The following is a 21,202-nucleotide window of genomic DNA, read 5'->3' as shown; positions in this document are numbered from 1 at the left end:
TGCAGATATTTGTTAAAAGACAAACAATGGTAAAAATAAACAAATGGGAGCAAAATGAAGGTGCAATAGAAAGGTTCACCAAGAACAAGGCAGTGCTAGAGCAGAGGTGACCTGGCTGGCAGGCAGAGCTCAGAGCTCAAAGAGCCCCAACCACAAAGAGCAGTGGATTAAATGTTTGCACTTTAGGGAGTGGGAAGGAATCCGGAAGAATTGTGAACCGTCTGTTAAAGTTTCCCAATTCGGTTTGCAAATGTCACACGGCAGCATCCCGACCAGGCAGTTATGAGGTCCCCAGGGGGATAGAGAGGCAACTGCTGGGCCTTCAACTCCTATGTTGGAGATGCCAGCACTGGTCTGGGGTAGTCACTATGATGACCAGGCAGACATAACTGCACTGAGAGAGAGACAAGATTCTCAGGCCATAACCAGGATGGCCAGTCTACTGCTGAAATATGGATGTGCGCACCCAGAACCTTGAAGTCAATTTTCTGTGTCAGACCTCTAGTCAGGCTATTGTACCTGGGGACAGTGGTGAGGTGGCCCCTAAGAACTTATAAATAAAATAAGAGCATTCTCTCTCTGAGAGCTGAGTTATAAAATCAATACTCAATAGATCAGAAGAGTCACTCTAAAGAGAATGAATGGCTCTTGAATAGAGCAAGATAAATCGCTAAACTCGAAAGAAGTTATGGATCAAAAGGGGCAGTCATCAGCCGTGGAGGCATAGAAAACAAAGAAAGGCACTGTTCCTTGCTTGCCAAGCTCCATACTGGGGACACGGTGCCCTGGTCAAGGGACTCACCCCCACAGTCCTCAGCCTCCACTGCCTCCGTCTCAGCGTGACCCCATCGTGTCTGGATTATCACACAGCCTCCTAACTTGTCTCCCTGCTTCTGCCTTTGCTGCCTCCATAGAGCAAAGTGACGTGTCACAGCAGGAGGCAGGTCATGCTCCTTTCTGCTCAAACCCTCTAGGGGCTCCCCATCTCCCTGAGAGTAAAAGCCGAAGTCCTCACCAGAGCTGACATTCTGCCTCCCATGACCTGGATCCCCCACCTCCTCCTCAGCCCTGCACCACCACAACCTCTACTTCTGACTCCCCACTCCCATCCCACACTACCTTCTGCGCTGCTTCAAACATGCCAGGTGCACTGCATCAGGGCCTTTGCACTTGCTGTTGATGCTCGGGAATGTTCTTCCCCTGGGTATCCACATGGTTCACTCTCAAGTCCTTCAGGTCTTTACTTCAGGTTGGGAGGCCTGTCCTGATCACCTTATTTAAATTAACAAATTCTCCCACCCCGCACAACTCAAGCTCCCTCCCCCTTCCCCACTTCATTGTTCCCCAAAGGCAATTATCACCACCCACATAGCACAATTTCACCAATACCTTGATTATTATGGCTCCCCCACTACGGTGTAAATTCCTGAGGGCAGGGATTTGCATTGGTTTGTTCACTGCTGTATTCCTGGTGCCTAGAACAAGGCCTAGAACATAATAGGCATCCAATAAATATTTGTGAACAAATGAACGAATTCATCAATCCCCGTGTCCGGGATGTTTCTACTGTGCCAAGGGCTTCATCAAGCTTTGAAGCTAAATGACTCAAATGTGTGCTGATATTGGGGCAACTCCCTTTTTCACAGCAACCTTTTGATGATGACTTGGTTTCCCACAGGGTAAAGCAGGAGAGAATATGCTGAATATGCAGAAGACACGAAGTCTGATCTCATTCAAAGTTTTTGTTTTGAAGGAGTGAAAGAACCAGCATGGCAGTTTATTACTTTCCTCATCTTATTTAGGGCTTCAGACTCCAAACAGCTTTGATGGAGGTGAGTTCCCAGTCTTGACCTCTCCTGAGACCACTTGACCACCGGCTCGGAGGCCAGCCTTCCTCATGATTCCTGGAGCTCAGCTGGCGCCTTTCTTGCAAACTCGGCCAGTTGCATTTAGGGAGAACAAACAGCAGCAACCTGGCCTCTATGGATTTGACAGTTAAAACAACAGCCGTTCACAAATGGCTGGGGAGGGCGTGATGTGTGGTCACTGTCACGTTGCTGAGGCACGGATTTGAGTCCGGGAAGCTGATGATGCACAGAAGCAGGCCCGCAGTGAACAAAGCCGGCACTGTGGCCCGGCGCCGGCCCGCTCTCTCCTCCTGGGGCTGACCCCTCCGCTCCCCTGGGCTGTAACAGAGGTCTGTCTTTGTGGGAAACGGCCCTCGTGAGAAGGCACACTGCTTGTGCTGGTGATGCGAACGCAGAGGGCGAGCGTTTCGGCATTTCATTTATTTCTTAAAATGCAATTTTGTGTTCTTCTTAAACCTGGTGAGTCACAAAGGTCTTCTGTTCTCCAAACCACAGCTCTCCTGTATCTACCCCAGTGCCTAGCATGCTGCAGGGCCCAGCGAGGTGTAGCACAGGGACAGGTCTTGTCCTCAAGGAGACTCCACACCACCTCCTCATTGGCTCGAGCATGTTCCCCTTGTGTTCTTGAGCAGGCTGTAAAGTGATTAATAACACAAGCTTTGGAGTCAGGTGACCCTGGAATCAGATGACCAGCGTTCAAATCCCAGCTCTGCCTCTTTCTGGCTGTGTGACCATTATGGAATGTCTATAAGCCTCAGGTTCCTTGTTTGTAAAATGGTTTTGTAGGGGATTCCTGTAGATAAAATAATGCACATAATGGCAGTAACAGTGCCATACCTAGAGCATAATACTTGATATATAAGTGGTAGGAAAAAGAAATAGATCTTGGCCCAGGATCTACGGGTACTTAGTTGCTAAATGCCATCACAAAAGTGACAGGAGTCAGAGAAGGGACAGGACACTGGGATTTGAGTCTTGTGGAAGGCTTCACAGGGAAGAGAGGAAGATGAGAGGTTTTGATTTAGAAGATGAAAGAGTAACCTGTGTTGTATCTAACCATTCACTTCCTCACACTGCTGAATTTCAACAGGGAATACCACGGTGAAGATTGATTTGGTCATTTTGGTGAGTCCATGGTCCATACAAGACTGTTCCTTCTATGCTTGTACGATTGCTTCCAGGGCCCAGAGGGGCTGGCACAGAGCTGTAGTTCCACCCTGCTTTTGTGTGTTTTTTTTATTGCTAGTCCCTCTGTTGATTTTAAAATTCATCTTTATTTTTATTTTTAAAATAGAAAATACATTCAATCATTCTAATTCAAAAGATATAAAAAGGTATACAATAAAAATCTCCCTCCCAGCCCTGTTCCCAGCCACCCAGTTTCCAGACCCCAAGGCAAACAGTGTTACATTGTTACCAATTGTTTGCATCTACTTCATAATTTATGCATATATAAACAGACATTTTTATTTTTCTTTTACTCAAAGGATAGCATATAAAACATTTTTCTGCCCTTTTCTTTTTTTCATGTAATTTTTCTTGGGAAAATTCTATATTTGGTATTGGTATATAAAAAGCTTCCTTGTCTTTTTTTTTTTTAATGACTGACGGATAGTTTCTAATCCTTCAGATAACTGTGGAATTTATCATGAGATCACCTGTCAGCATGAGTGCTGAAAAGGTCAAATTTTCTTTCCATGAATTCTAGAATAGGAGCCATTAAGAAGCACCATTTGTCAAGAAAGGCCCTTTTTTCCAGGATTTCAGGTTTCACTTTCCCCGTAGGTATTTTGGTTCAGTAAAAACACAGGCTCATGGATTTGAGGGTCTCACACAGTTGCAGCCTTGTGCTGAATATGTAGCCAGCACCCGGCTACTCCAGCTGGCAACAAAGGAGTTCACAAACAGGGGCTGAGTAAAAAAAGTGATCAGAACTATGGACTCATGTACGTATTTTTAAGGTGTGAAAGCAGCACATGTCAATAAAATCATTATTAATTTGGTGAACAAAAACAGAATTCTGAGCTGTCTTCTTCAGATATTCCTGGTAAGAGCTACAGGACAACTTCCTAAACATATTGGTATTTAGCTCTTCAGGACCAGGAGAGGAGCCTTATTGATAAGGGGTTCTCTCTGAGAGCTGGACCCCTCCCCACCCCAGCAGGAGGAATTTGGTGAGTCTGAGAAGAGGTGGAGGATTAGGCTTCTAGGCAGAATATGCAAGGATGCTGTGCGAGGGTTCTGGGAGCAGGAACCTGGAGAGGGGTTTGGACCTGGGCCCCGCTGGATCAGGGGAGAGCTGATGGAAGGTGAAAGAGCCTCGGTTGAAAGCAGGAACTCCTGCCTGACTGGACCCAAGTGTGGATTCCTTAAGTCTCTACAGCACAGCTGATACAGAGTTCTTATTATTTAAATCCTTCATCTTGTCCCTTCTCATATAACCACAGAGGGTCTTTATTGTTCCTACTCTTGTCATGCACTGGGCTCAGGGCTTTTCATTAGTCATTCAATTCTCACAATATTTCTGTGGAGGAGGCACTATATCCCATTACAGAGAGAAAACTGGCTCAGAGAGATTAAGTGGTCGCCTAGCTCAAGGTCACATGACGTTTGGGAACACTGCTATCATTCATTAAGTGCCTACTTCTGGAATTTTTATCACTTCCCATGTTCGTGGTTGAGAGAGGGAGTACTGCAAAATGGGTAGGGACTTTACATACTGGTTAATCTAATATTCTCAATAATTCAATAAAATCTAAGTGGGCCTATCATACAACTGAGGGAACTGAGGCTCGGAGATGGGAGGTGAGTGGCCTGAGGTCATTCGGAGAGTAGAGAAGCCAGGACATGACCCCCCGCCCCAGTGAGTTCATTGCCTTTCTGACTGACATGCTGGGTCAGCTTCCCAGCTCTGCTGCAGAAGTGCAATCACTCAGCAGTTACTAAGTCCTGACAGCCATTTCCTGGGGTGACTGAAAATTTAAACCTCTAGAAAAATAAGGTCTGATGGATCTGGCCACTTCAAACTTAGAAATCATTTCCAGATAGGCTGATGGGACCAAGCAAGGGAATACCACACATCCTGTGTGTTTCTAAGTCCCTTTGAAGGTAGCTTCATGGGGACAATTGGCCTGACTCTTGGCAGACTTGTGGTACAAGTTCCCTCAAAGAAGGCGAACTGTACTTTAAAACAGGCAGGCCACAGTGGCCATTTTGGACGCTCTGTCTCTGTCACAGGACTGATGGATTGGGACACCTTGGGATCAGGACCAAGTAGGAGGAACTTGTGATCCCTAGAAAGGCTGTAGCCATGACCCAATCCCAGAGTACCTGCCCCACTCAGAGGCCTGGGACAGAGGCGGATGCTCGGCTGGGTTTCTCTAGGCTCCTGCCCCCGGAGTCCTAGCACAGCATCCTTCTGTGCTCTGCCTAGAATTCTACACCACTGCTCAGACTCCCCAGAGCTTACTAACTGGGAATCTCTGTTGCTCCTACCTGCGACCAAGTGGAACCTGTCATGGCTAACCCCGACCCTGACCAACGGGAATTAAACGTTTGACTTGACATTAGTTCCTGTGGTTCTGCTAAGGCCGTTCTTATGGCTAATGAAACATGTTTATAGTTGAATGGAGGTGGGGATTGGAGAGAAAGGGAAACCATTGTGTTTTGGTTCTTTTCCTTCTCTCCCTTCACAACACTATCAAAAAGTCACACTTGGCCTGCTTCCCTGTTGAGAGAGGGCAGTGCAACACATGAACCACTGGGGACGTGGTGACGGGACCACAGACTCGCGTCTTTCCCAAGAGAAATGACTGCAAAGAGCAGATTTCCAGAGGTTCCCTTTGCACCTTCGTGCCCAGTGCCCAAAAAATGGCCGAATCCCTATCAACCCAGCAGTGGCGACCCGGGAAAGGTGTAAGGGCTGTCTGAAAAGCAGGGAGATGGCACCCAATGTAATCCAGTTTACAAAGCATAGGCTTGAGCCAGATTCCAATTTGAATCTCAGCTTCATCACTTAGTTTGTGTAACCTAGAGCTCTCTAATCCTTTTAACTCATCTATAAACAGGAGATGGGATCTCCAGGTTTGTTGTGAGGACTACCAGATAAAGTCCACTTTAAGAGGTACCAACCACTTCCCTTCTTCCTTCACACACTCTTTAAGAGAATCTCTCCTTCCCTCAGGTCAGGTGTGCTCCACCAGCTCAAGCAAACTTGAACTAAAAGATGGCTTGGCCATTTTAGACACCCTGGAGGATGCTAAGACAGCCGAGCCACAGGAAAAAAAAGAATGAAACAGACCCATAAAGAAGTTGACAGATTACAAAGCCCCACACAGAGGGCAAGCTTAGTTAGTTCCAGATGGGACTTTGGCCCCGTGTGGGATTCACCAGGTCCCTGTACCCATCCGTGAGCCTTTATATTTTGCATTAGGCTGGTCTGAGCTGGCCTGTTTCTGGCACAGAGACAGTCCTCAAACAGAGACAGTAGATGAAGTACTTTACTTAAGCACCCACTACATGTCAGGCGCTGAACTCAACGGCAGCTATTATTTCAAAACATCGCACTCACAATTTACTGCTATGTGCGTAACAGCTACTGAAGCCACTAACATAAGCAGAGTCGCAGTGGGACCTGCTGCATGGCTTATGGTTTTAAATTAACCAAATTAGCTATAGAATTTCATGAATAATTTCTACGGCCACTGCCGATGGAAGCTGCAGACAGAGAACACGCTCTTCCCTTTTCCTGCATGAGTCTTTCACGTTAAATAAATGCCTCCTTGCCTAATGGAGAAAAAATAACTATAATATTCCATTGGAGCTGAGAAATAAAGCAAACTTGGTTTATTTTTTAAAAGATAAACATGGCTGACCTGTACTAATCATAACATTTTGAAGGAAATAAAACAATATTCAACATTTTTAGTCTACAAATAAATAACACCCTGTTTTACTCATTCTGTTAGCCAAAGATCAAGTTGGAAATGAAAAACTGGATAATGCCTATTGATTTAAAGGTATCAGACATGGTATTTGTTTCTGAAGAAATCAAGACATAAATGGAAAAAATGGCTACAGCAATGAACTTGGTCAAGAGTGACATTTAACGGTTTATACATAAACTTTACATGCTTGACAGATTAAAACATTTTTCCAGTCCTTAACCATGAGAACAGCAGCAAAATTTAAGACAATTAAAAACTGGCATTTAAGAATCTGCTGTATTGTCATGAATAAATGTAAGACAACTGTATCCATGAAGCCCAAGAAAATCCCAATTACTGCTCTCTTCAAGCCAACGTGCGCTGCCTTCATGTTTCCCTTTCAAAGGTGCTCCCTTCTTCTGGGTTTAAACTGCACCTCAGATCCAACAGCCCAGAAGAGTAATGGGGTTACAATGCACGGCTGCAGAACCAGTCTCACCACCTTATCGTCACAGCACATAAACAACCCTCTCTGTAATTAAAACAGCAAAACCAGGCTCAAGTGCACGCCCTCATGGTATAAATACATCATCTATCAGAATTATAAATTATAGAAATAAAGACAAGTAATGGCATGAAGGGCATGATAGTTTATTTTTAAAAACTGTACCACACTGATCACGATGACCAGCATACACATTATGATGGCTTTTCTCTTGGGTATTAACATTGCAGTATTTTTGTATACTGAAATGTTTCAATAGGACCAAGAACGTTAGAGAAATAAAGATCTTAGAAGAAAATATGAACACTAATAATTCTGGTGTACTACCCCACAAAATTCATTTAAACCCCTTATGAATCAGTGGCATTATAATGTTATATAGTTATGAAGAACCAAAAGTTCTCTTCTAAGTAGGCAGCATGAACTTACACTTCCTTGCACTTTAATCTTTAGTTTTTATAATTTAAGCTATGTCCACCCCAGCTAAAGCAGAATCATACAAGACACCTCAGATAATTTCCATGCTACCACTGCACAAGTTTAGTGATTTTACTTTAAAAAAAAAAAAAAAAAAATCAAACCACCATCAAAATAAAGAGGCAAATTAAACTGATTTTCAAATCATTTGAAAAGCATAGTGCTTATTTGTTCAATACAGACTCAAACTTAAATTATGTGCTATAATTATAATCTCCAAACTTCTGCAATAAAATTAACATTTATATATATATCTATGGGTTTTGTTTATAGAACTGTATTTTGCAATCAACAAGAGAAAGTGATCTTTTAGAGAAAATATATTTGGTTACAGTTCCACATTTCTGTAGTAGAGACAAAGCCACATGATGTTAAATCTGGCTCTAAGTTACCTAAGGTATAAAATTTTGCTCAAAATTATGATACTCTGATCTTAAAAATTCAACCCATATGAGATTACTTTTTAGAGTAAATGTGCTGTTGAGCAATTATTTCAATAACCTTTCCTTTTTATGACTATCTGCAGAGTGACCCTTTTCTTCAATCAACGTGACTCACCAATATTTCAAACTGCCCTCTTCCGTGTTACCATTTCAATACCCAGGGATTTCTGAGGCAGCATAAGTTTGACTTCATAAAAACAGTAGATATTTTAACCTTTCAGTGACAGTTTTTAAATCTGTAAACTCAAGAATCACATTATTTAGCTCAGCAACTATAAAAACATTGAGATTTTGGCATTTCAAGCCAGAATCTCTTTGTGCTTTTTAAATTAAGCTGCTTTTGAATCTTTTTGGTATTTATCAGCCATTTGTATTTCCCTTATAATAATAAAAGAATGTATTTAAAATATTTTTTAAGGTTAAATGTCCTGGGGCTTATCAATACTTAAAAAAAAATTACTTCTTTCCTTCAGCATTTGGAATAGTAGAAATTGTTTCTGGTCCCTCCTTAGATCAACCAACACTACTTTTCATCACGTATAACACTGAATTTTACAGACATCCCTGAAAAGTTTTTGATTTAAGTAAACGAGTGAATCACAGTGGAGTCTCAATCATTTAACAGTGTAGATCCATTAAAAAAAAAAAAAAATCACACTGAAATTAAAAGAAAATCTTCAAGCTAAAAACAAAAACAAAAAGAAAACCCTCCTAAGAACTAAAACCAGGTGTGTGTCATCACTGATTCTGTGCTTGTGTCCCCGACTGATTAGACTCCTCCTTCTCCGTGTTATAAGACATGTTCGTTTAAATCTCCACGCCAAGTTTCCCGGACACTTGAGTGAAGAGGCCAGGCTACTATCGCACCTAAGGGAATAGAGTGGCACCGTTTTCTTCCCTGATAGACTTCGTATCCAAAGATGAGCATCGAGTCTACCTCTGCTGCGCTCACCAGCATGGATCAGGAGACAAAACTTGCTGTGCAAACTGATGACGGCTGATCCTCCCATCCCGCCCCCTGCGCCAATATGAGGTTACCAGCAGTCTGTCATTCCCTGCACTGGCCTTTCACTCTTTCAATCAGAAAAGTTGTGGTTACTTTAAAAAGGGGGGAGGGGGGTGGAGAAATGAAAAGCCAAGAGTCTAAAGGCACAAAGTCGCATAGCTGCTCTAGTTGGAGTTTGTAAACAGAGAACAGGTTGAATTTGGGTAATCCCGATCTATGAGAGTAAAAGGCATCCACAGCAGGCTTTTATCCAGCCAGCTTCTTTGAGACCCTTCATGGGTTTTGAGGTCTACAAAGTATGCACTAAAATACCCATACTTCAAAAAGCAATAAGGCAAATAGTATAATCATTATTCCAAAAGTTACAATGGTAGTGTAGGCATACATAGTATAATTTAGTTACAATGTGTGGTACTGTTTCTATTATATAACCATATTAACTGTTTCTTTCCTACATAATTATATATTCAGCTGAGTCTCAGTTGAACACAAATCCATCCTTGTACCACCACTGATAGTTGGCAACAGCTCTTTGATAGCAGTTTTTATTCTGCTGTAGAAATTATCCTTGAATTGAAAAAAGTACATAATCCAATGTCCAGTCATTAAACACTATCATATTTGTGAAGAGCTTCTTCCAACTTCTGTGTCACTTTTTGGAAAAATATTATTTGTTGTTGTAAGAAATGCTGCATCTGTGATTTAAAGTCTCTTACTCGAATTTGATGGAAGTGGTGAATTTCAGCCAAAGTGGCAAAAGAAATAGTGTTACAGCGATCTTGGATGCCATCAGCCTTTTGGACCTCCATCTTCCCTTCTTCCACGTGTCGCCTACTCTCCTTTACTTTGGTAAGAGCTCCTGTAGTTAAAAAAAAAATCAATTAAAAAAATATATACACATATTCCAATGGCATAGTTATATAGTAAACAGAATCTTAGGCATTATAAATACTTGCCTAAACTATTTTAAAGTCCTTTGGAATTTAAAGGAATGACTGTAATTACTTATTTTAAAAAAAGAAATCTGGTCAAGTTTCTGAAAACACCCCCATTGCTGAAATTTCACTTATCAAAACTACAGCTCCCGTTGACCAAGTATCTATAGTATGTTTTATCTCTTCCAAGTAGAGATATTACACATAATAGATAATAAACTGCAAGGAATTGTCCCTAAAAAGGCAAATCAAGAAACTCGACAGTTTTCACATTCTTAAGAGAAAAGGTGTGGCACCACTACACATACATATATTAAGAGAGTTATCTCTAAAGACAATACCCCACAGCAGATGCAAGCCCACTTCCTCAGAAAGTCTCACCAGAGAATTATTGTATAAGACTCCAGAACTAGACTCTGCAACACGTTAGCACCAACTTGGGTTGTGTTTTGGAAATCATGCCATGTCTGGAGGGGGCTGGGCAATGTTGGCAGTCTACAGTTAGAGGCCACCCTCACTGGGGCTGGCCAAGCCTGTGTCTTCTTGGTGATAAAGGGATGAATAATACACGCATGCCTGGTTCTGACTCCACAGTCTATCAGGAGACCCACTCTGGAGCATGAGGGCCCTGTGAAGTAAGGATTCACCAACTTTTCTTTAGGGGCTGTAAGGATCAGTGAGTTTTGAGTCTCCTAATGATGACCTGGGAATGAAGCTAGAGGGGCCACAGCTTCTTGTCAAGAAACGTCACCAGACACTGTGTGCGAGGGAGAGGGAAGGGAACGGTCACTCTGGCAGGTGCTACATGAGGGCACACCCTCCCTCAGAAGCATAGTCACATGAAGACACAAAAGGCTGAGGGTATTTAGGGATAGGAAATAAAGCATATTCACGGATTCTTGGAAATGAGTGATGATAAAGCACAAATCACTTGAGCACAGCCAGCTCAAGAATTCAGATTTCCTGACTCCACCTAACGCTCATTCTACTAAACCATGATGAAAGACAGGAGAGAAACATCTAGGACACCTGGCTTGGCAATCTGAGAACATGATGATACCAAGGGGGAAAAAAAACGTAGCCTGTTTTAGGAGGAGCGGGGGAAGCTGAGGGACTTTGTTTCAGAAATGGTCAGTTTTAGGGGCCAGCCCTGTGGCTTAGCGGTTGGGTGCACACGCTCCGCTGCTGGCGGCCCGGGTTCGGATCCCAGGCGCGCACCAACGCACCGCTTCTCCGGCCATGCTGAGGCCGCGTCCCACATACAGCAACTAGAGGGATGTGCAGCTATGACACACAACTATCTACTGGGGCTTTGGGGGAGGGGGGAAGAAATGGTCAGTTTTAGCTAATGGCGAAATATACAAGGGAAAAAGCTCTATTTCTAAATTTCTTCAAATCTCCTACAAAATAATCTAGAGTAAACTTGCTATTAAATAAAACCCTTAGAGGTTATACAGTGTGCTTTTTGTTTTTTGTTTTTTTGACATAGCTCAAGACCTGAGAAATTAAAACCCACCAAATGTTAAACATACATATGTATGTTTGTGCGTATATTTTCATTTATTTATCCCCAGTGAGATCTTTAAGTGAAAAGCATTAGAGCTCTGGGGCAGAGAGAACACCCCACTTCCACTTAAGCCCACAGCAGAGAAGTGGGGTCTGCTCGGTAGAGAGAGGTCATTTGCATTAACACAGCTTCCAGAAGACCCCTGACCAATTCCACTAAGAAGCCATCACTCTGAAAGTGTGGCACTTTTTGCTTCTATGGCTGACAGGACTAGAGAAGCAATAATATCTACCTGCTTGTAGTTTATATTAAAAAGAGAAAAAGAAAGAGTTCTCCTCCCCCCAAAAAGAGAAAAAAATAATTTCTTGTAGCAAACGTATCTTCATTATATTTGCACAAGTTTCATAATTCATATACAAAAAATTGAAGTTGAAAAGACCAGGGAAGCATATGAGACAGAATTGAAGGAAAAATTTTTCAAAAAGATGACTGAGAATATGAAATTATGAAATACCTATTTAAAATGGTAAAAAAAAAAAAAAAAAAGGAGAGACAGAGAGACAAAGAATAGGAAATTGAGAGAAAAGTCTCAGGCAATTTGACTATGTTTTCACCTGATTCCGACCCGAGGTGCCCAAGCCCACTGTGCAAAGACTGAGGACAAGGATACGGCGTCCCACCCTGCTCAGATTCCGATGCATCTGTGTAGCACTTGCTGCCCGTCTCGGTAACACTCTGCAAGTATTACTGTTCTGGTTATCAGCGCCTGGCTTTTCACGATGGAGAACCGAGTCCAGCACGGAGGAGCTCTGAAACCCGGCCCAGAGCTGTGGAGGGTCAACTAAGCTGCAGCTTGTCAAACTCCAAATGAGATCACCATAGTCTTAGAAACTACACTCTATTCTACAGAATCGCAGATGCGTCTATAAAAACCAATTTAACAATGAACAGGTCCGAAGTGAAAACTTATCACATTGGCATACATTTTCAAAACTCTTGGACACGGCAGCAAATACTAAATCTCTCTTCGGCATTTAACACCCTTTTTTCAGTGTACCTACTAAAGGAGCCAAGGAGAATTTAAGACTCGTTTTTCTCCCAAGTATGAATTTATTTAGTAAATAACACACATGTTGCTATCTTCCAAGTCCCCAAAAGGTTGGGCTCTGGGGCAAGAATTTTAATCCGTTTAACAAATATTTATGGGGGGCCTAACGGGTATAGAGCACATTGCTAGAACAGGGCGATTCGAACATGGAGGCATTCAAGTCCCTGCTCTCCGTAAGTTCTTGAGGAAGCCACCTCACAAAGCACACTGGGAACAGGCACACAACCATGACACGAAGAGAAACAGGACCACAGAGGACATAATTCTGCATGGGAGCTGAATCTGGCGTTCTCCAAGATGACACAGGAATTGTGTCACAAGGGGAAATGCCCAGAGGAGCTGCTACATGGCAGGCACTGTGCTGGGGGTGGGGGGTGGGGAGGAAACAGGTATATATAACCAGTAAATGGAAGCTGCCAAAAACTGTAATAATACATGCTAGGCACTTTCCTATACTAGCTCTAACCCTATTGCAACCTTATAACAGACCTGACTCCTATCTTTACAACAGGGAAACTGAGAAAGCTACTCAATCTCTTTGAGCCTCAAAGTCACCAGGTAACCCAATAAGAGGCGAAGATGGGATCTGAATGCATAACGGACTTCAGAGCAAACACTACAAATATTTAGAAAAGAAACTGGAGCCTGAATGGGCAAAAAAGCAAGGTGGGTCTAGGTGAGCAGGAGGCTGGGGGCCAAAGGCCAGGCAGCTAAGGACCAGCTCTTCCCTCTCCTCCCCTTGGCCATGGGCCTCCCCACCCCCTTGCACTGCCCTTCTCCCTTCTCACCTTCCTTAGGAGGTCCCTGGCTTTTATTTTGACATATAATTCAGCAGGCCCTGTGAGTACATAAAAGAAACTACCTGGGTTTCCAAAATTTCCCTCTGGCATCTTAACTAACCTCATTCAATTTGCTAATTGTGCCTGTAAAGACTTTGATATAAATTAAGAACTACCACCAAAAATAGTAACAGACAATCCTTTTAGGATACATGGGCTTTGCCTCTGTTTGCTTTGCTGCAGTTGGACAATTACTTTATTTTGCCAACTAAGACGGACAGAATAAACCATTGAGGACAGTAAGCAACCAAAAGCCAATTCCACTTGGAATTTCGGTTTAACCCACTGAACACAATTCAAATCCATTAGCATAATGAATCAGGACTGCAGTCTCGAGGAGGAGATAGAAGATACGTTTTTTAAAAAGAGACATGGTTCCTGTTTTAGGGGGCTCAAATTATTTTTTGAGGTGGCCAGACTTACATGCCTGATACAATTAAGGACCTATACAGAACAGGATACAAAGGTATTAAACAGCATACTATAAACAGACAAACTCCAGTAGAACAGTGAGTGCTAAGTGTAATCAAGGAAGATTATGCCTCCACAAAACTGTACCCATGAATTTAGAGCAAATTAAAAACAACAACAACCTCTTTTAACTGAAATGTAGCTAAATTGATTTTCTCCCAGATCCACCTTCAGAAGAAAGATGACTAACAATAAAACAAGTTGATAGCAATATACTTTTTAAAAAATCCTAAGAGTTCTTGAATATCCTGAGTTGAAGAGACAGCAGCCCAGTTCCTTCTACAAGAGTACAGCAGCTGGCTATTCAAGTTCAGAATGACAACCCCAAGGGCTTCAACATCCTAAGCCCAAAAAGAAGTTACCTATTGTAAATATTTTGCAAAGTTTTAAAATACATTATTTCCTTTAAGAAGAAAATCATTTTTTTTTAATCTTCATCTCACAACCCTCCTAAGGGAAAAACCCTTAGTTTTTCCATATACTTTTTAAAAGACAGTAAGGATTTGGTGTGTTTTCTTTCTTATGAGAAAGACAAATTATTCAATAAGTTAATTACCAGAGTTAAACGACTGATTTAATACCTGAGAGTAAACAGAAAAAAAAAGAAAGACATCTTTTAAACAGCTCAAGCTATCCATCTGAACAAAGAGCAAGGTGTTTAAACACCTGGGGGCTGACAAACAGAACCGCTCTCTGGAGTTTCTGGAAGCTTCCCTCCACCCCACCACTTCCCTCTGCGCGCCTAAACACTGGGTTCTCTCAAGATGAAAGTGGGAACATACTTTTCCAATAAAATATTACAAACATTGGTTAGATACAAGTGAAATAGTATTATTATCAGAACTAGAATTTGGGTTTTGTCACAAATGGCTGTGTTCTCACAGTTGACTTGACAATTCTCAAACTGGGAATTATCTGTACACGTTTCTATACTTCAAATATTTTCATATTTAAAATTTTAAATATCACAAGAAAGGCAGAGATAGCCAAATTTTCAATCAGGTTTAGCCTCTAAAAAGTGAGAGGCTGGAGAAAGAAAACTATGAGGTCAGAGTTAGATCACTACAGACTCGCTACTTCTGGGCTAGCTTTAAAAATTCATTTGTAGCTGCTTAAGAAGCAACGGGCAGGGGCCGGCCCAGTGGAGTAGCAGATAAGTGCGCGCGCTCCGCTCCTGGTGGCCTGGGTTCGGATCCCGGGCGCGCACCGACGCACCGCTTCTCCAGTCATGCTGAAGCCGCGTCCCACATACAGCAACTAGAGGGATGTGAGAGTGACATACAACTATCTACGGGGGCTTTGGGGGGAAAAAAAAAAAGGGAGGAGGATTGGCAATAGATGTTAGCTCAGAACCGGTCTTCCTCAGCAAAAAAAAAAAAAAGAGGAGGATTAGCACGGATGTTAGCTCAAGGCTGATCTTCCTCCCCCCCAAAAAAAAAGAAGCACCAGGCAGAGCTACAGCGTAACCAGCAGCAGGGCCCTAACAGAGCATTACAGCATCTTCTAAGCACTCTCTCAGCTGCACTGCATTTTTTTACCAAACCCAACAGGAGTATAAATGAAGGCTAAAAACATTGCCCAGAACCTAAAGAACACACATATTTATCATGGAATCAACACAAAAACAGGCAACAGTTTTCAAAACCTCTACTTTTTAAGTGGCTAATTTAGGAAGAATCTGCTCCCTGCCAGCCCCCTCCCTTCATAAACATCATATTGCCACATTGCTTTCCTAACACAAAGGGAGATGAAAAAATAAGGGAGAGAAATTATACAATAAAGTCTAAGGTGAAAAGTGGTCACTGCTGGATTAAACAAAAGACCCCATAATACTCATGGGTAGGACAACAGTTTTAAAACAAAAGAAAATAAAAAATAGGAGTGAGCAGAGGGAAAAACATTTTAGAACGGGAATGTAAGTACATAACTATGAATGTTTCTTGGGCTAACAGACAGACATGAGGTAGTTGCATCTGGAAAAATATATGGGCAAAGTACGATTTTATTATGAAAACAAAATGTAGGCAAGTAGTAAATTCTGAGATTAAATAAGAAGGGACTGACAATACAGAGTGGTACAAGTATATCCTTCCTCATAAAATAAATAACCAATAAAGGAATAACATTTCTAGTTCAGAAGAAAATACAACTTACAAGAAGGTAACACATGAAACAGTGCAGCCTGCTCAAGTTACACAGCTGAAAACAATTCTTAAAATGTATTTGATGGCCGGCCCCCTGGCTTATGGGTTACGTGCGCACGCTCTGATACTGGCGGCCTGGGTTCGGATCCCGGGCGCGCACCGATGCACCACTTCTCCGGCCATGCTGAGGCCGCGTCCCACATACAGCGACTAGAGGGATGTGCAACTATGACGTACAACTATCTACCGGGGCTTTGGGGGAAAAAAAAAAAGGAGGAGGATTGGCAATGGATGTTAGCTCAGAGCCGGTCTTCCTCAGCAAAAAGAGGAGGATTAGCATGGGCTGATCTTCCTCACACACACACACAAAAAAATGTATTTGAAATACAGGAAAAAGCATTATTAAAGTCAGGCAATATATTTCAACCACACCCGTTACTGTGCTCCCGAAGAGGCAAGAGTATAACCCGGCTGCCCTCCAGGATCCCAGGCTGAGTCTTCCTCAGGGGATCTCAGTGGAAGGAGGCAGAAAGGAAAAGACACCCCCTCCTAAAAAGGCTTACCTGCTGAGAATGAATCTTCAGTTGAGCACTCAATTTAATTACTAGTTTAGCAAAGTATGAGAAGTTCTCCACAGGATGGAAAGTTTACTCAGCAACTAATAACCCTAAGACTTGATTCCAAAAGCACGAGCAAGAACCCTGAGGACCTCCTTCTCAGCACTCCAGTCCTGACAAGAAACGCACCGGGGAAGGCCAAGGAGGACAGATTCTGAGGTGAGAAGGGCAAAGTTGGTTCCCAGATTTTTTTTTTCCCAACAGCTGAAGGGGCCTTAGAAGAGTTTTTGGTACAATTCTCTCAATCTTAGAAACGAGAGGCTAAGTCATCGTCCAAAGGCTCATAGCCAATTCACCCACCATTCCCACCTGCCTGCCAGCGCTGCCACTTTCCATTTCACCTTCCACGCAGGGCGTTTACCCCCTGTGTGGGTACAGACCGAGTGGATCGGTGTATTAAGACTCGAGATGGAGACTTACCTACTACACTCTTGACTCCTTTCCATGTTTGGAGCGATAAAAGGAAAACTAAACCAGTATTTTGACCTTGCTGTAGGACCTGTCATTAACAAAATCTCCTGGACTCCTTTGGCATTCTTAGCTGACTCTGTACATGCAAAATTCCTAACAGGGTTCATTTTTATACTTACTGTAATTGCTCAGGCTCAAAGAAAGGCACTTTGCCCCTTCCCCATCACCAAACCCAGCACCACAGAACTCATGTCCTAATTCACTCCCGCCCCTCTCCTACCATTTTCTTTGTATCATACCAATGTAAGCCATCCTGCATAGTTTTAAAGCATGCTCATGCTGGAAAGAGCAAAGCATGAAATAACCACAGCCTGGTTCATAATCCGTACGTATTCAATTTTAGAAGCTAACATTACACGTTTGTAATGAATATAAAATAATTAAAACTAAAGAATTTAATCATTTGACAAGGTTCATTAATGTTATAATCTTTAAGGGCTCAAACTCAAACAAACTCATTTTACAGATTAATTATGATCCAGGAAGACAGCCCCATTTCAAAAGCATCCCATTATTTATACAGCATGGCATTAAATTATTTCCAGCAGGAAAAACTGTTTAAGAAGCATTTCAATGCCATTTTGGTTTTTCTAAAATGAGAGGACCGCAGCTCTGGTGTCATCTAGTCAATTAGCACACTAGGAAATGCAGCCACACCACACTGCACTGTACTGCATCATTCCCTTCTGATTTGCAGAGAGAAATCACTTTCCTGGCAACTTCTGACCCAGCAAAATGGGCGGGGGGGGCACCTCTCACACGCTGCACTGTCTCAGGCATTTTCACCAGGGAGAGCCTAAACCCAGGTGAAGATGTGTCTAACCTCCTTTCAGGCTCCCTCTTTACGACCCCCTCTTCCACCTCCTCAGACCCCACCCAGCCTGCGAGCTGATCCGAAAGCTCCCAACCCAACCGGGTCCAGTTTTGCACCTGAACTTTGCCTTCCTTTCCTCAACCAAATCCCTTATTCTCAGGATGTTTTGTCCCTCCTAAGACCAAGTATACAAAAGGCCCAGTCACTAAGCAACAGGGATCCAAAGGCTACATTTGCTCTTTTTTTAAAAAAAAAAAAAAAAAGCAAGCACTTTATTTAATTTTCAAATCAGGAATGTGCCAAAAACATTAACTAGATTTTCTGTCTTCCCAAGGCCTTGCCCCAGAAAACTGAAGCCACGGTGTGAGGGCCAGAACAGGAGACAGGCTGAAGGCCACAGGGGCAGCTGAGTAGAAGTCACCCAAGACAAGACAAGGCCTGTCTTCCTTCATTCCCTTGTACATGTAAAATGTTAAAAGAAAATGCTAATTTGGCCAACGTGGCCTACTGCGTGCTTATCCTCTCATCACTGGTACCCACACCCTCCGGTCCCTGCTAACTCCCCATTCACTTCTTCCCCTACCCTTTCCTTCCTCTCTGGTCTCCACCCACTTGCTGATTACTCTTTCCCTTCTCTGCTCCAATATTTACTTTTTTAATTTTTTTTTTTTTCAGTAAAATGTCTCAAAAAACAAAGGCCAACATCCACCTAACAGAGAGAGGCAGGATGGCCATCCGTCAAGGCAAAATAGTCACACTATTTTGTGAGCATCTGCTCTGCGCAAACCTGTGCTCTGCACTTTGCATGTCTCATTTTCTTCTCTTTAACCCCCTCCCCCAAAGAGTAATTATCGCTCCCATTTTCACAAGTGGAAAGTGAAGCACAGGGAAGGTAAATAACTTTACTAAAGGTATCTGGCTACATGTGAACCTGGTCTGCCCAGCTTCCCAACTCAGGCAGTTCCCTTGTACCTGGACCGACTGGGACTACACGTCTATGGAGAGTTCAAAGGCCCTGGATCAGCCCATTACATAGCGCACAACGCCAGCACACTGCCAAGCCCCCCTCAGAAGCCTCATCTCACGGACAAGCAACCCACGAACCACCTCTAGACCCTCAAAATTCTATTCCTGCATCAAGCATACTAAGTGGGCTCCAGGCTTGGACCACATTAATAAACTCTGGAGAGTGCAAATAGTAATACTGAACTCAAGTCAGTGACAGCAATTTTTGAAGGGACTAAATGTCCCTAAAGCCAAGAACTATCAAAATTCAAAGATAAGGGGCCCGCCTGGTGGCGTAGCAGTTAAGTGCGCGCACTCCGCTTCAGCAGCCGGTGGTTCGCCGGTTCGGATCCCAGGCGCGCACTGACGCATCTCTTGTCAAGCCATGCTGTGGCAGCGTCCCATATAAAGTAGAGGAAGATGGGCACGGATGTTAGCCCAGGGCCAATCTTCCTCAGAAAAAAGAGAAGGATTGGCATCGGATGTTAGCTCAGGGCTAATCTTTCTCACACAAAAAAAATTCAAAGATAAAATTAATTTAAAATTCACTTTCAATTCATAAATATAATAAATGACAAAGAATTTTTGAGTCATTTTAAAAAGGAGGGAAGAGAGTTGGGACAAGGATAATAAACTGCAAAAGGAAAAAAAAAATCTGGTTGCTTGACAATAAAAAAATTAATCACTTGAAGAATTCATGCCTCTAAGCTTGGTTTCATCCTGAAGAGACAATAAGAAGTAGTTTGTTCCCAGTAAGTCTTGTTATATCCTAATTAAGCAGCCCTTACAGATTTATTCAGCAATCACCAAATGTGTAAGGGCAGGATGACATTTACCATGAATGAAAGCATTCACTTGAGTGTGTCACATCTTAAAACATTTGATTACTTTTCCTCACTATGCACATACATTCATACAGTTCCCCTTGTTCCAAAAATGAAGAGGGAAATCACATGATTATCTCTCTTGTGGCTTATATGGTAAAACAAGCTGTTATATAAAGGTTCCTGTGTTTCAGCTTATATTGAATATTAAATATGTGATAAGGTTACCAAGGTGATAGATTCAAGAGAATTCTGTAAACATAGTATGTTTTTATTTCAGAAGAGTCTAGATACAATGGTGAAAATGCTGATTTGCCTGTGGCCAAGCAAATACAGATATAGACTTCAAAATTTGAGAATAGGAAAAGAAAAGCATGTATCATTTCTTAAAGATTTTATACCCATAGAATCTTAATAAAATGAGGTAGAAAGAATATCCTTGATATTGTATGTGAACATACAATAAAATTATTAAAAACAATCTATTTTGTAAAATAAAATCCACACAATGGTTCAAGTTCAGAGAACACAATTGATGCCTGAGGTCTGCAGCTTGTAATTCGTAATTTCCCGATCCTTTTATTACCTGATATCTGTGCGTGGGTACTGGCCTGTACAATTAAGGCAGCATTAGATATGTTTGCAAGCTGCCAGCACTTTGGGTTCAGACGACCTCTGACATGCAACAAACATATTTATACCAAAGAGAAGAGTGAACTTTGGAAACTACCTTTAATCAAAGGTAAAACCTTAGTTTCTTTTTTTCTAGGAAGATCAAGGGAGACCCAAGCTAAAATAAATCTAATAGAAACTGCGAAACAGATAAGCCCCTCTGCACGGGGCAGGGAAAGAGTGGAGTGGCACCAGCTCTGCAGAAGAGAAACCGAGCAGTCGTGGGCTACTTGCCCAAAGCCAGGGTCCTTGATTGCATGGATGCTTCTGAGAGCAGGCAGTTAATACTGTAGTTAGGAGAGTATTTTCTAAGAAAATATTTCTTGCTTTCAAATATTTTTGCCAAATAATGTCTCTAGTCTTTAACTTTAGAATTGCGATTATAAACCCTGGTGTAACAAACTGCTCCTGAAGCTATGGTGGTTCTGCAGCACAGCATTAATCATTTTCCTTAATGCCACCCACTGTGGCCCTTATGACGGGCACTTCATATCACTAAGCTTCGGGGACAATTCCTAAATCAGCTGTTTTCAACTTAAGAACACCCCTGACCCCGGGGTTTTCCTGCTTC

At 42.4% G+C, this 21,202-nt stretch overlaps 1 protein-coding gene across 2 annotated transcripts in view; it reads right to left on the bottom strand.

The window, feature by feature from the left end:
• Positions 1 to 6,691: 6,691 nt before the first annotated feature.
• Positions 6,692 to 21,202, bottom strand: part of SNX18 (sorting nexin 18) — a 28,539-nt gene continuing 14,028 nt past the window's right edge. The window contains exon 2 of one of the 2 annotated variants that reach the window (XM_004422806.3): positions 6,692 to 10,083. In XM_004422806.3, the coding sequence (XP_004422863.1) occupies positions 9,830 to 10,083 (254 nt within the window). In that variant the 3' untranslated portion in view covers positions 6,692 to 9,829. The remainder of the gene's footprint in view (positions 10,084 to 21,202) is intronic. The other variant, XR_015555109.1, reaches the window with a different exon arrangement.

The sequence above is a fragment of the Ceratotherium simum genome, chromosome 18 (genome assembly GCF_057802395.1).
Source record: "Ceratotherium simum simum isolate JZ-2026a chromosome 18, ASM5780239v1, whole genome shotgun sequence".
NCBI classification, from domain to species: domain Eukaryota; kingdom Metazoa; phylum Chordata; class Mammalia; order Perissodactyla; family Rhinocerotidae; genus Ceratotherium; species Ceratotherium simum.
Note: the sequence above shows the minus strand (reverse complement) of the source record. Positions and strands in the feature narration are given on the sequence as shown.